Source organism: Peromyscus eremicus, chromosome 4 (assembly GCF_949786415.1).
Source record: "Peromyscus eremicus chromosome 4, PerEre_H2_v1, whole genome shotgun sequence".
Classification (NCBI taxonomy): domain Eukaryota; kingdom Metazoa; phylum Chordata; class Mammalia; order Rodentia; family Cricetidae; genus Peromyscus; species Peromyscus eremicus.
The window spans coordinates 61,341,857-61,355,353 of NC_081419.1; the positions used below are offsets into that span (position 1 = coordinate 61,341,857).

At 41.6% G+C, this 13,497-nt stretch overlaps 1 protein-coding gene across 1 annotated transcript in view; it reads left to right on the forward strand.

The window, feature by feature from the left end:
- Positions 1–5,272: 5,272 nt before the first annotated feature.
- The window catches only part of Fam171b (family with sequence similarity 171 member B), a 53,780-nt gene continuing 45,555 nt past the window's right edge, over positions 5,273–13,497 (forward strand). Inside the window, exon 1 of the mRNA XM_059260800.1 lies at positions 5,273–5,507. Coding sequence (XP_059116783.1) covers positions 5,282–5,507 — 226 coding nt within the window. The 5' untranslated portion in view covers positions 5,273–5,281. The remainder of the gene's footprint in view (positions 5,508–13,497) is intronic.

Genomic DNA, 13,497 nt, shown 5'->3' on the forward strand with positions numbered 1-13,497 from the left:
TGTGTGGATTCTACCCTCTCCTACGGTCTCTTGTTTCTTGGTCTCACAAACCAGCAGTAACACATCAAAACAGTGACTTCAGCGTGGTGACACAGCTCTCTAAAAGTTCAAATTTTTAAGAGGGTTAGCTATCCAAACAAAAGAAACGCACAAACCAAGAGCAAAGAGATCCTAATGTTAAGCCACATTCTTAGAGAGGAAATACATTCTTAGCATTTCAATAGCTCTGGAAATAGTAGAATAGTGCAAGCGAGATCGCATGAAATTAAAAGGCTTCTAAGTGAGATTGCATGAAATTAAAAGGCTTCTGCACATCGAAGGACACAGCAGAGTGAAGAGGCTGCCTCCAGAACAGATGAAAATCTGCTTTACGGCCAGCAGAGGATTAATACCTAGAATATGTAAAGAACTCACAAAACTAAACTCCATAAAGCTAAACCATCCAGTCATTTAAATGAGCAAACAAAACACTCAGGCTTATTTCTGAAAAGATGAATGAAGTCTACGCAGCCAGTAAATACATGAAAAATGTTCAGTATCTTTAGCCATCAGGAAAATGTACATCAAAACTACAGTTAAATTCAATGCCAACTGAGTCAGAGTGGCTGTCATTTAAAAAGCAAGCAAACAAACAAGTACTAGAGAGCATGTGTCAAAAAGGAACTCCTCACCATACCTGGAGAGAATACAAGCCAGAGTAGCTACTATGGAAATCATATGGAAGTTCCACAATAAACTAAAAATAGAACTATCATCTGACCCAGCCATAGCAGTTCTGGACATCTAAGCACACAGGGTACACCTGATCACCCATGTTTATTGTGGCATTGTCCAGTCCTAGTCACAATAGCCAAGCTATGGAATCAGTGTAAGAGTCCATCAATGATGGATAAATGAAATATGTGTTTACAATAGAATTTTATTTTTGCAATTAATAATGCCATTAGTTGAAGGAAATAAATGGAACTGGAGTTCCTCAGATTAAGTAAAATAAGAATCAAGAAGACATGTTGTATGTTTTCTCTCGTTTGTTGATTGTGGCACACGTCTAAAATGAAGTGAAAGTTGAAGGGGAAGAGGAAGGCAAGTGGTGGGGAAGGGGAGGGTGAAGAGAGGCTAATACAGGGTGTGTTCATAGTATGTGATACACTCAAGAAAATGGCATTGGGCAACCCATTGCTTTGAAGACTAAAATACACTAAGAAAATACAAGTCTTTAGGGTAAATACAAATTTGCTGGAAATTTAAGAATATTTGTATTTCTAAACAAATGATCTCTAGCTTTCATTGCACAGAACTTTATTTTCACTCCCATCAGGTCGCTTTAAGTAATATACATTTACCTCTTCATTTCTTAAGTTTTTATGTCTGTACAATTCTAGTGGAATAAAACATTCCTAATACCCAAATCCAAACAGCTCCCATATTCCAAACTTACAGCTGTGAGGTTGGTGATCAATGTCAAGATGTGTAATTGGTAAAGACTGTGCATGCTACAAAATCTGAAACACTGCTGACCCCACGAATGTCAGATGAGAAAGCTCAATGGAAGAAGTGTTTTATACAAATTTTATGGAAGGTGCTTTCCAGAGTGGTGTTTGCAGTGTATCACTCTCATCATAAATGTTTGCCGTGGGAACAGTAAGCTGGATGCAGACATTGTACAATGTAACACTGAAACCACATTAATGTACAGTTTTAGATTTCCTGTCCCAATATTCACTGAACTAAAGTGGCTGGAAAGTAATACACACATGATTTTTAGAAATGATTGGATAGAAAACTATTTGTTAAAAACGAAGCATTTTTCCCTGCACATTGGTGAGTTTTAGTGTCATTTTAAACACCATGGTCCTAGATCGCCTTTCTCGCGCTCATTTTTTATCCAAGGAATGTTCTTGCAAATGAGGGGCCATTTGTTGCAAAGCACTCTTGCTTTAGTTTCAAACACAGCTTCAGTTAACACAGCAATACAGTTCTGAGCTCGAGAGACGGCTCAGCGGAGCTGTAGACCACAGTGATGCATGATAATTTGACTTTTGTCTTCAAGCCCCAGATTGTGGTTAGACACTAGAAGAAGTCTTGGCCCTGTGGGAAAAGTTTGGTAAAAGAATATGCATTTATTTACTTTAAGGTAAAATAACTACGTAAGTCATACTTCAGATACTGATTTTTAAATGTATCTCACCCAATGTTTTTTTGATTCATGAGTGCTTAGCCCTCATTGAATCAGATAATTCGGATTTTGTAAATTCCACAGACAGTGCCCATGTCAACTGTGTGAGAAATGGAACATATAAGAACCATCTGAACACTTAAACTTATCTCTAAGAACATGCCACGATACTGACCGACCCAGATCACTTGTAGTAAGGCTGTGTTTTAGCACTTTTGTTTACAGAAGGTTTGATTGTGGGAAAATAAAGGTGATTTATCAGCAGTCAGGTCTCTGGAGCTGTCTCTATTTCCTCCTTTCCTCTGCTCGGATGTTGAGGTAGCTTGGACTACAAAGCAGGAAGTCAGCTTGAGGAGGCTGAGGAAGGCTCCTCCCAGCCAGGAGCCCCTCTGTCAATACCACCTGCTCACACAGGCAAAGCCGACAGAACCAAAGTGCAACGTGAGGCATCTCCCTCTGGCATCTGTTTTCCAAGCAACATGTAGTCCATATATATTTTATAAAAGATTCACTTAAAAAATCAATACAAGTTGAGACTAGACATTTCAAACTGTAAATGGCAATGCCACATACTCCCGGTATAAGTGTGGGCAAAGCGCTGAGCCTCTCAGGTGTTTACTGCTTCCATCTGTTTAATAAGACAATGGGAGTTACTTTCTAGAGCTGCTCTGAAGACTATAAGGAGAGAATGTCTGTAAATGTCTCATTTTATTTTATATAGGCATTGTTTCTATATTCTTGACCACAGCGATTTCCCACCACTGTGTAGACTGTTGTCTCCACCAAGACGGAAACATTGAGAGGGATGATAACCTTAAGAACGGGGAGGTTGGGGAAAAAGCAGCTCCAGGGCTCTGCCAGCTAGGAGGTAAAGAGTGATGTCACAGCCAGATGAGACCGACAATATGTACTTCCTGCAGGCACTCCAAATACAAAGCATGCTCGTTTGTCAAGCTGGGTTCCTTCCCTGTAGATGTATGTGGTACTCGGTTCCACCAGCTCATCTCGATAACGTCATAAGCAGCCACCCAAGATCTCATTTTGACCGGTTAGACCTCAAATTCGACACACTCAACCCTGTCCCCATCAACTCCAATTAACCACCTCTGTTGATTCTAATCCCAAATACCGATTTCCCCTACCTTTCCTCTTGTTTTCAGGCTCATGCATCTTTGGCAGCTTCCCATTTTTTGTTGTTGTTGTTGTTATTTGTTTGATTTTGTTTTATAACAAATGCCTAAATGTGGCTGTGTCTTTTCCCTGTCTTTCCCCCTCTATCTTTCATGCTGATAGACAGTGATCCTGAAAACGCATGGCTGATCGGGTATCTCTTTCCTGTTTGGTTTCCTTCAAAATGGTCTTTAGTGTAGAACTCTGCTTGCTTATACAGCATCCAAGACTGTTGGAGTTGCCATCTGTGAAACGCCAGAACGGTGCCCTACACTCTAAGTACATACAAGTGTCTGCTAGTTATTTTTAAACAGCCTCGTATTCTCCACTCTCCTTTCACTGTAGAAAAGGGTCAGTCCTCTGGTATCTGCTCTCATACTTTCCCAAGCACATTGCGCTTTTATGCGTCACACACACACACACACACACACACACACACACACACACAGGCTTCCAGTTTTTAGATGACCTAGTTGCTCCCATTTCTGTGTGAGCTCCTATTTTGTACACTCTGCCTCCCCCAGTCCATTCCACAGACCATACTTAATTTCGTTCAACTCTGTGTGAGCTCTAAATGCTTGTACTGCTTCCTCAGTTGCAACCACCACAGTGGACTGTGCTTTGCTTATATATTACCTTGCTCTCACAGGTGGTAAGCTTGTCGAACGAAGGGATTCTATTTTATTTATTCCAAGCTCCTGACTAAATGTGCAGTGAGCACCTTGTTAAATATTTGTTAAGTAAGTAAGACTTTTGTTTGTTGTTTGTTTTTGTTTTAGTTTTAGACAGGGTCTTTCTATATATATAGCTCTGGATGTCCTGGTATTCACTATGTAGAACAGGCTAGCCTCAAACTCACAGTTATCTGCCTGCCTCTGCTGGGAGTGCTGAAATTAAAGTCTGGTAAGACTTTAAAAAAACGAACAAACGGGCCAGGCCACGGTGGCACACGCCTTTAATCCCAGCACTCAGGAGGCCGAGCCAGGAGGATCTCTGTATAGTTTTGGTGCCTGTCCTGGATCTTGCTCTGTAGACCAGGCTGGCCTGGAACTACACAGAGAAACCCTGTCTCAAAACAAACAAACGAAAAACCTCAAAACACACGAAAAGTGTAAGTTACAACAGGTAAAAGTATAATTAGGAATATTTTACGATGAAGAAAGAAATTCTCCTTTAAGTAGAAAAGGATAGTTTATTGAAAGTCTGCAGAGAATCAGTTGATTTTTTTTTTTTTTTTTGGTTTTTCGAGACAGGGTTTCTCTGTGTAGCTTTGCGCCTTTCCTGGGACTCACTTGGTAGTCCAGGCTGGCCTCGAACTCACAGAGATCCGCCTGGCTCTGCCTCCCGAGTGCTGGGATTAAAGGCGTGCGCCACCACCGCCCGGCCCAGTTGATCTTGTAAGCAGGCCACGGCACAGCAGAGAGTATTCAGTTAAAGGAGCCTGGCCTTTGAACCAATGATACCCCATGGTTTCTTGAGGGTAATCTTTGTCTACATCGGGGTCAAGTGGGAGGAATTTCATTCCACTTTGTACACATTTCCCTGCTGCCTCGGTAAAGACTGAGGATCCGAAGGTCCTTGAGCTCCGAGAAAGTCTCTCCTGTTAGTTAGTCTCTACCTAGCTAAGTGCCCAGGCACCAGCATCACCTTGCGGAGCACTTGCCCGGTGGCGGCGGCGGCGGCGGCGGCGGGGGCCCGGTCCCCGCTCGCCCCTCCCGGCGGTCACGTGCACGAGGATGCGAAGCCCGCTCGCCACCCTCCCGCCGACCCGCTCCTCCTCCTCCTCCTCCTCCTCCTCCTCCTCCCGCCGAAGCTGTGCACCACAGACAGCGCGAGGGGGAGCGAGCGAGCGGGCGCGGCCGGGTTCCGCAGCCCTGGCGCCCGCCGCCGCCCGCAGCCCCGCAATATGCCTCCGTGGCCCGCTGGCTCTCGGCCATGGCTAGGCTCTGCCGGCGCATCCCCTGCGCCCTGCTCCTCGGCCTGGCCGCGGTGCTGCTGAAGGCGCGGCTGGTCCCCGCGGCCGCCAGAGCCGAACTCAGCCGCTCCGACCTCAGCCTCATCCAGCAGCAACAGCAGCAGCAGCAACAGCAAAAGCAGCGGGAGGAGGCGGAGGAGGAGAGGCCAGAGGTGCCTGGGGCATCCTCTACTTTGCCGGTTCCAGGTAGGTCCCAGCAGCCGGGCCCTGCTTTGCATCTGTGCCAGCGATCTCGTCTGGCTTCGCGGGGTTTTTAGCTCCTTTCCCATCTCCCCTTTGCCTATCCTTGCCGGTCCCTATCCCTCCGCATCTTCCCAGGTTGCCGGTCCGGCCTTTGGTTCTTTGCTCCAGTGGGAAATCTTCCCCGCCTTGGAAGGGTCGGGGACTGTAAAAGGAGAGGGGCAGGGGGAGTCAAGGTGGGTGCCTGCTTCCACTGATCTTTTCATTTAAATTTTTTTTTTATTTTCCCTCCCTTCTTTCTGTATACACACACACACACACACACACACACACACACATACACACACACACGCTCTCAAATCCCTTTTGCATTCTGTTCTCTCTCCTCTCCTAGATACCGAGCAGTTTTGCCATATACACCCACACAGCTTTTGCACTGTTTCTCCCTGCCTGCTGTATTTAAATTTAGAACCGGAAAAAGTAATCTCGATTTATTTCATTCTATTTCTCTTCTTATCCCAGGAAAGGTTTAAAGCCGCTTGCAAAAAAAAAAGGGAGGAAAAAGCATTTGTTACAATAAGGTGAAAGAAAACAATGAAACAGGAGTTTGTAGTTGAAGGAAGGGACGAGGGAGGGAGACAGATAGGTAAGCATGGAGTGACGCTTTGCCCCTCCCCCTGAGGGGAATCTCCTTGTAGTGGAACTTAAATGAGCCCTCTCTTGACACATTCGGTAGGGGCGATGAAATACGGGTGTAGTATATATGACCATTTCAGTCCCCTATTTTCTGTCTTCCCCTCCCCCAGTTAAAGCTCCCGGGTAAGCAAAGAGCTCGGCTATCCATTTAAATAGCCTTTATCCAGCCCCCAACCCAGTTAGTTACCTTCTACACTGTAGATTCTGCCTGGGTTTGGAAAGCAATGGGGATTTTTATTTTTATTTTTTTTTAAGCCACCAATTTTCTGACTAGTGGGCTGAGGTTTCACAAACCGAAGATGAGTGCTATTCTAACACTGATTTTTGTTTTAAAATCTGCCTAGTAACATCAGAGAAGATGCTGAAAATGAAATTCTGTAGAATGGAATCAGCATCTTAGTTTATCTTGCTTGCTCATCATCAGAGAGCAGTTCGGAGGCATGCCAGCTGTGATTCATGACACAGCCCCGATGATTTAATTTCTTGGAGTGCTTTGAGTATAGGATGAAATCACCACAGCACGCAGGAGAAAGCTTGTGTTTCCGACACCCTCTTAAAACGATTAATAGCACTCAAAGGTGGCTAAAATGGGAAGACATGCAGTGTGTTTGGATCTTACTCAGTTTTTAGTACCTGAAAGTGTTGACACCATGGAGTGCACAAGGCTGGTGTTAGACATGGTGAATCTGGAGAAGTTGGAGATAGTGTTTTCATTACATCAGCAGTGCAGTAGAAGTCTGGGAGAGTATTGAGGAGTTTCACGGTTTCTGATGTTTGGGTCTTTTAGGAATATTAGTGAAATGGGTTTGATTACCATAACATAATGTGGTCTGATGAGGGTTATGAATAACTGCAATAATTTGAAAACTTTGTATTTAGAGTGAAAGTTAAACTCTTTGTTTTCTGATATTTATGAGAGATATTTGGAAAAGGATGCTTATTTGGAAAGCTAGCAATCCCTGTTTTATTTAGCTTTATTGAGATAAAGGATTTGCTGCCCAGCAGTTCACACTGAGGTCTGAAGAGTAGCATGGCTCTTCTGTCCTTCTCAAACACTCTAAACCCAGTCCAGCAGCAAACAAGTGCAGCCCAGTGGATTACAGTCAGTTAGCCCATATACAAATGAAGTTAACGTGTCCCCTGAGCTCACTGTGATCTCCACAGTGAATGGGTTCTATTTCAACTTTGTTCTTTACCCAGACAGACATTTCTATAAAACTATTAAGTGGGAGAATGGCCTCTGCTCAGCTCATACAGTTGTGTGGAGGGATCTGGCCCCTTTGGTTTCTACCTTCCTGCAGCGCTTGTCCTGGTTCTCCAGGATAGCCACACTGCCCAAATGTTTCTTTCATTTGTAGTGGGTTCGGGGGCCAGACTTCTGCACTTCCTGTTTTCTCTGCACGGAGTTCTGAAACTTAAGTGAGCACGCTAACTCCTAATCTGCAGCCTCTTCTGCCTTGGTTGATCCCCACCCCACACCTACCCTTCTTCTTCATTTTAAAAGTATTTATTTATTTATTATTTATTTATGTGTGTATGCGTGTATGTCTATGGGTGTGGAGGTGTAGGTGTCATATATGGGGAGTCCAGGGGACAACTTGCAAGAGCTGGTTATCCTTCCACCACATGGGCCCTGGGGCTTGAACTCAGGTCATCAGGCTTGGTGGCAATCCCTTGACCTGCCTAGCCATCTCACAGGCCATCCTCAGTAAGCCCATGAGGGCATAGACTTTGCTGTGGTCACTGATGTATTTCTGTCACCTAGAGAGCACTTGGTATGTCTAGACACTCATCTGTTTGTGGATGAGTGAGTGAAGAGGTGGATGAAGAGGCTGGCATTAGGGGACACTCATTTCCCAAGTGTTTGTTGAATATTTAACATCTTGTGAAATTCTTCATTAGAATTTGTATAAAAATAAATGTTCTATGAAAAGACTTGTAAGTATAGATGATAAAGGATATATCTTGGATCTTTAGCGTTCGCTAATTCCAATGTTTGTTTTAGTTTGTCTACCTGGAACTAATTGATACTGATACTCGAGGCAATTACTAGACTCTGTCAAGAAGATTCTGAACCTGAGTGCACTTATAATCCTCTTGTGACCTAGGTGGCATTAATGTATTACATCTTTAAATAGTTGTGGCTGAGCCTGATCTGTTCTCTGCCTCCGTGTGACACTTTTCTTTTTTTTTTTTTCTTTCTTTCTTTTTTTTTTGGTTTTTCAAGACAAGGTTTCTCTGTGTAGCTTTGCACCTTTCCTGGAACTCACTTGGTAGTCCAGGCTGGCCTCGAACTCACAGAGATCCGCCTGGCTCTGCCTCCCGAGTGCTGGGATTAAAGGCGTGCGCCACCACCGCCCGGCAGCCGTGTGACACTTTTCATGCCTTGGACATGGAATATGAAAACTACAGAATTTTCCTCAGGCAAAATTTAGAAAACTAAGACACATTGAATGATGTATGACTGAGCAGAGAAAGTGACCATCGGCCTTGGTAGTTATTCTCTACAGTTTACTCTTCTGAAAATTTCTCTGTGTTGTTGAGAAATAAGAAAGGTTAAAAAAAACATGAATATATTACTTTTAAAAATCAGGATTTAAAAAAGTATGGTTCTATTTTCTCATTAACTTATAGAATATTGTCTTTAGAGAGTGATAAGGAGAAAGGCCAAATTTGGGATCTGTCAGGTCCCTTTGTTTCTCTAGCATGTGCAGAAGTCCTGATCTCCCCATCTGTGCTAGTGTTTGCTAGAAATAGATATTTGAGGGGCTAGCAAAGAATTAATTTGGGAGCTGGTGGTAGTTGAATCAGCGATATCATATTCACTCTGATGGCCCATTAGGCAGGAGACATGTGGAGCTGGAGGCACAGGGAACTGAGAAAATAATGAGTGGCATTAAAATTCCCCAGGAGAATGTCTTTGGCACATAGAGTCATGAAAAGCTTAATTTTTATGGTCTGAAAAATTTTAATCATGTGTTTATATCTATGTAAATAATTTTGAAAAATGCTGAATATATATAAAATAAACAGATAGTATGATAGACTGTACCAGTCACTTGGTTTCACGATTCTGCCATTATTTTCACTCATACGTCTAACCATTTGCAATTCGTGGATTTCTTTTCTTTCTTCTTTTTTTTTTGGTATAGTTATTTTTTGTGGGGATACGTGCACATATGTAACTGTACATGTTACTGTGTTCTTTTGATAGACAGGTTTTTACATCTAACCATGCAATGTTTATATCATGGTGAGAAGTTCTCCTTCACCCCCTTCCCAGGTTATCCCTGCCCTTCACCCAGAGTTCAGTGCTGTTTTGATTGTTTTCATTGCAGTTTAGTTACGCATTTTCTGGAACTTCAAATGTGGGTTCCCATATCATGTGACCCTTTGTGTTCAGCGTCTCTAGCTTAGAATAATTTTTATTGACTTCATTAATTTTCTAGCACATTAGTAATTTACTTCTCTTTACTGATGAGTAGTGTTCCATATCGAGAATTGCACCAGTTCAGTTTAGTGCTTCTTTTGTTTTGATTGTTTAGATTGTTTCTGGTGACGGAGGCTACTACCATCCTTAAGTCTGTGTGAACATGCTTTTTATATATTGTGCATAAGTGCCTAGGAGTGGAATTGCTGGGTCAAATGGTGTACCTTAACATTTGAATATTACCCAATATTCTACGTAGCTGGGACCTATATCACTTAATCTAACGATTAAATTACAGAATTACTCACGCTTTCTCTTGACTTGAAATGATTTTTGTATGAAAAGTGTACAGGGCCTATCTACAGTACTCAGTATGATATTCTGACACACATAATGGAATAGTTATTATAGTAAAGCACTGTAAATGTCCGTCTTCACCTTGAAGTTACCAAAAATGTATTCTTAGCAAATTTCCACCATATAATACAGTGTGGTAACTCTCAACATTGTAACTCCTCATTACCTACATTTGATTGGCTTGCTCAGTCTATATATTTGCAACTTTGTACCCTTGTCCTGTGCCTTTCCTTTGTCTTGGTAGTCATTGTTTTTCTCCTCATTTTAATCTGCTGTCTGTGAAAACATGTTTATTTACTTTTTGTGATCAAGGGATTTGAAAAATCAGTAGGAAAAGTAAGATTAGAAATCGTTCCGTTTGGAAGTACTCATGCTTTAGAGGCCACATTCCCAGATGGGTGATTATGATTTCTTTCCAGGATTTTAACAACCAAAGGGAACGTTTAGTGGATGCTGATTACAGGTTGAAAAACACATGTCATTGTGTTGAATTTGAGTCCAGTTGGTTTTGTGTTTTTTTTACAGTGTTCTTAATGTGACTCAGTAGAAACTGTACCAAATATTTTTCTGAAACAAAACTCTTCCCTCAAGAATACAAATATTGAACTTGATTCTCTTTCAAAGTTTTGTCTGACTGGGTCAGCCACAGTATTATTGTCATTGTTTAATTTTCTTTTGTCCAAATTGCCTTAGCTAGAAAATGAGTGCCGTGTTTTCCATCTATAATCGATAGAATTTGTGTTTTGGAACACTTACTTACCTAGAAGATTCTAAAAACCATGAAAGCTCAGCATTTAAATGTTTAATTGATACATAAGCTAGGCTTCTGCTTGGGGCCAAATGGTTATGGTGCGCACCTTTAATCCCAGGACTCTGGAAGCAGAGGCAGGTGGCTCTCTGAGTTTGGCTAGCCTGGTCTATAGAGGAGTTCCAGAGATCCACAGAAAAAACCCTGCTTCAAAAACACAAAACCAAACAAAAGATTTCTGTTTGGTGATGCCTTTTGAATTGGCCCTTTGTGAAGACATAATCTGTATATCCAAGACATTAGATTTCTGTACATATTAAATGCTTTTCATGATTGTTCATATTGTTTTTAGGCTGTATTCTTAAATCCTGCTTGATGATGCCTGAGAAAATTAGCACATTCACTTGGGCGTAAAATGAGTGAAGGATTCCAAATGCTGCTTCATGGAGAGCAGTGGATGCTGAGGAAGTAGCAGTCACTCTCCATCATTTCCAACGTGTCAAACTCTCCTCAGTACCTAATGAACCAAAGCTAGCTAGCCCCAGTAATGCATAAGGCCTTTCAGAACCTCAAGTTTACAAAGCAAGGTCTCTGCGTTAAGGTTTTACATCTTACACAGATTTGGAATTAATTTCACTTATAAATGAGATTTCAGTTTCTTTTTAACATGTCCCCCAAGTAAATTTCTGTGTTTTATAGTCCTGGAGTGAATCACTTAAAATTTAGATAATTTTTTTTTTGTCAGTAGCAATGTCTATTCTTTAGTATAGACTTTTAGACTTCAGTAAAAAAATGCTGCTTATACATTTTATTATTTTTATTTAATTTCCCCTTCTTTAAAGATTGTATCTGTTTATGTACCTCAGGCTGGCTTTGGATTTATGATTTTCTTGCTTCAGCCTCTTTAGTGCTGGGATTATTAGTGCATGCACCACTACCCTTGACTTAATGGACATATTTTGAATTCATTTGTTCTGCTGAAATTTAGAGTACTTACTGGGCCAAGCCAATTATCCTTCCTTTGTATGGACCCCAAAGCTGGGTAATCACTTGGGTAGCTGGAAGCCTGTAGATGTGTCTAGCTTTAACTCAGGGCTCAGGGTGAGAAAGCCTGGCTTATAGCTGAGGTTCCTGCTCTAGGTGTATCGCAGACTTCCGTGCTTCAACCTTTCTATGTTGCTATTCCAAAGATCCGTTGCTGTGATTGTTTGTCTGTTTGTTTTGTAATAGGGATGTGACTAACAAATCAGAGGGCTAAACAGATGATTTATTCTCCTTACCTCATTGATTGTACTCAGAGGTTGGCTGGAGAATGCAGACACGCTGGATCTTGTGATGCATGCCACTTCAGCCTGCTCCCTTGTTTCTCGGGAAACAGTCCAAATTAAGTTATCCCAATGTGGCTCAGGATGGTTAAATGGGTTATGTTTCTTCCAAAACATAAGTACGTGCTCCATGTCTTCCACATTTGCACGAGTAGGATTGGTTTATAAATGTCTGGGTGACCAAGGCAGGGTGGGCAGGCTTACCAAAGGAGTGCCTACTTACTGTGAAAGTGAAATAGAGAGAGACCATGCAAGGGGAGGAAACATAGCCCACATGACAAGCACATTCAGCTAAAGCACAACAAACTATATATGGGTTTGGGTTAATAATAAAACGAGTGCTGTGAAATAAAAATTGTGAGTAATTAAATATGTGGGGTACTACTAAGTTGTGGTGGCTGGCCTTGAATTTGTAATCTTCCTACTTTAGCCTCCCGAGTAGCTGAGATTATAGGTACAGGCTTGTATGTCTGGCTCAGTGTTTCTTTGTGTTAATTAGAGTTCAACTTTTATTATAATTATATATGAGAAAACTATAGTAATGCATGAAATAACTAATCCTTTTAAAATTTCATTTACAGTGAAGCAGTGTCTAAATTTTAAAACACGTAATTAAAAAATCAGAAGTGTTGCCGTTGTAGGTGGTACCTGGGTCTGTGCTTTACAAGTGTTTTGGGAACCAGGGCCTCTCAGACTAGAATGAAAATGATCTTGTCTTAAGAGATATTTTCTGGAGATGTTTGAAAAGTGAATAATAGGAGCTAAAACAGGTGATTCAAAGAAATTGTATCCCCAGCTATTTACCAAATCCAACAAAGCTGTCAATTAATGATAATCTAATTTAATTCTTAGAAAATGTGAGAGAATGAGTTTTCATTGTAATTTAAACATTCGTTGCCACCTGGCTCAAATTTGTGAATCAGAAGAACATGAGTTTCAAAATTGTTTCTCTGCTATAGCACTTCCAATAGGGAGGAGGTCTCGAGACTCAAGAAACTTGTCAAATGTAGGAAGTAAGCTAAGTGTATATCTGAGAGGTCATGAAGAGGTCATACAATGCATTGTGACCTCCCCCCCGCCCCACACCAACAGAAAGCACTCTCCATCGTGAATCCTTGTATATGTGAAGGAGTTCTTGCCCCTCCTACCTCATCCTGCAGGAGTTCTAGGGAGCCAGTGGAAAGATATGGAGGGCTCCTGAGAACCCTAAGAGAGACACATCATCATCATCAGCTAGTGTTCAGTGTCTATGAGATTTTTAAGAAAGTCCCTAGTCCCTAAAGTTTAAGAAAACTTTCCCTGGTTAGTTAAACATTTCTAAATGGACTAATTGGGAAAAGAACAAAGGAATTATTCAGACTGAAATGATTTTTTTTGTGTTTTCTTAACATGTGATTTTTCTTTTAATTTTTGGGTAAATTATGGTAGGGAAAATTATGA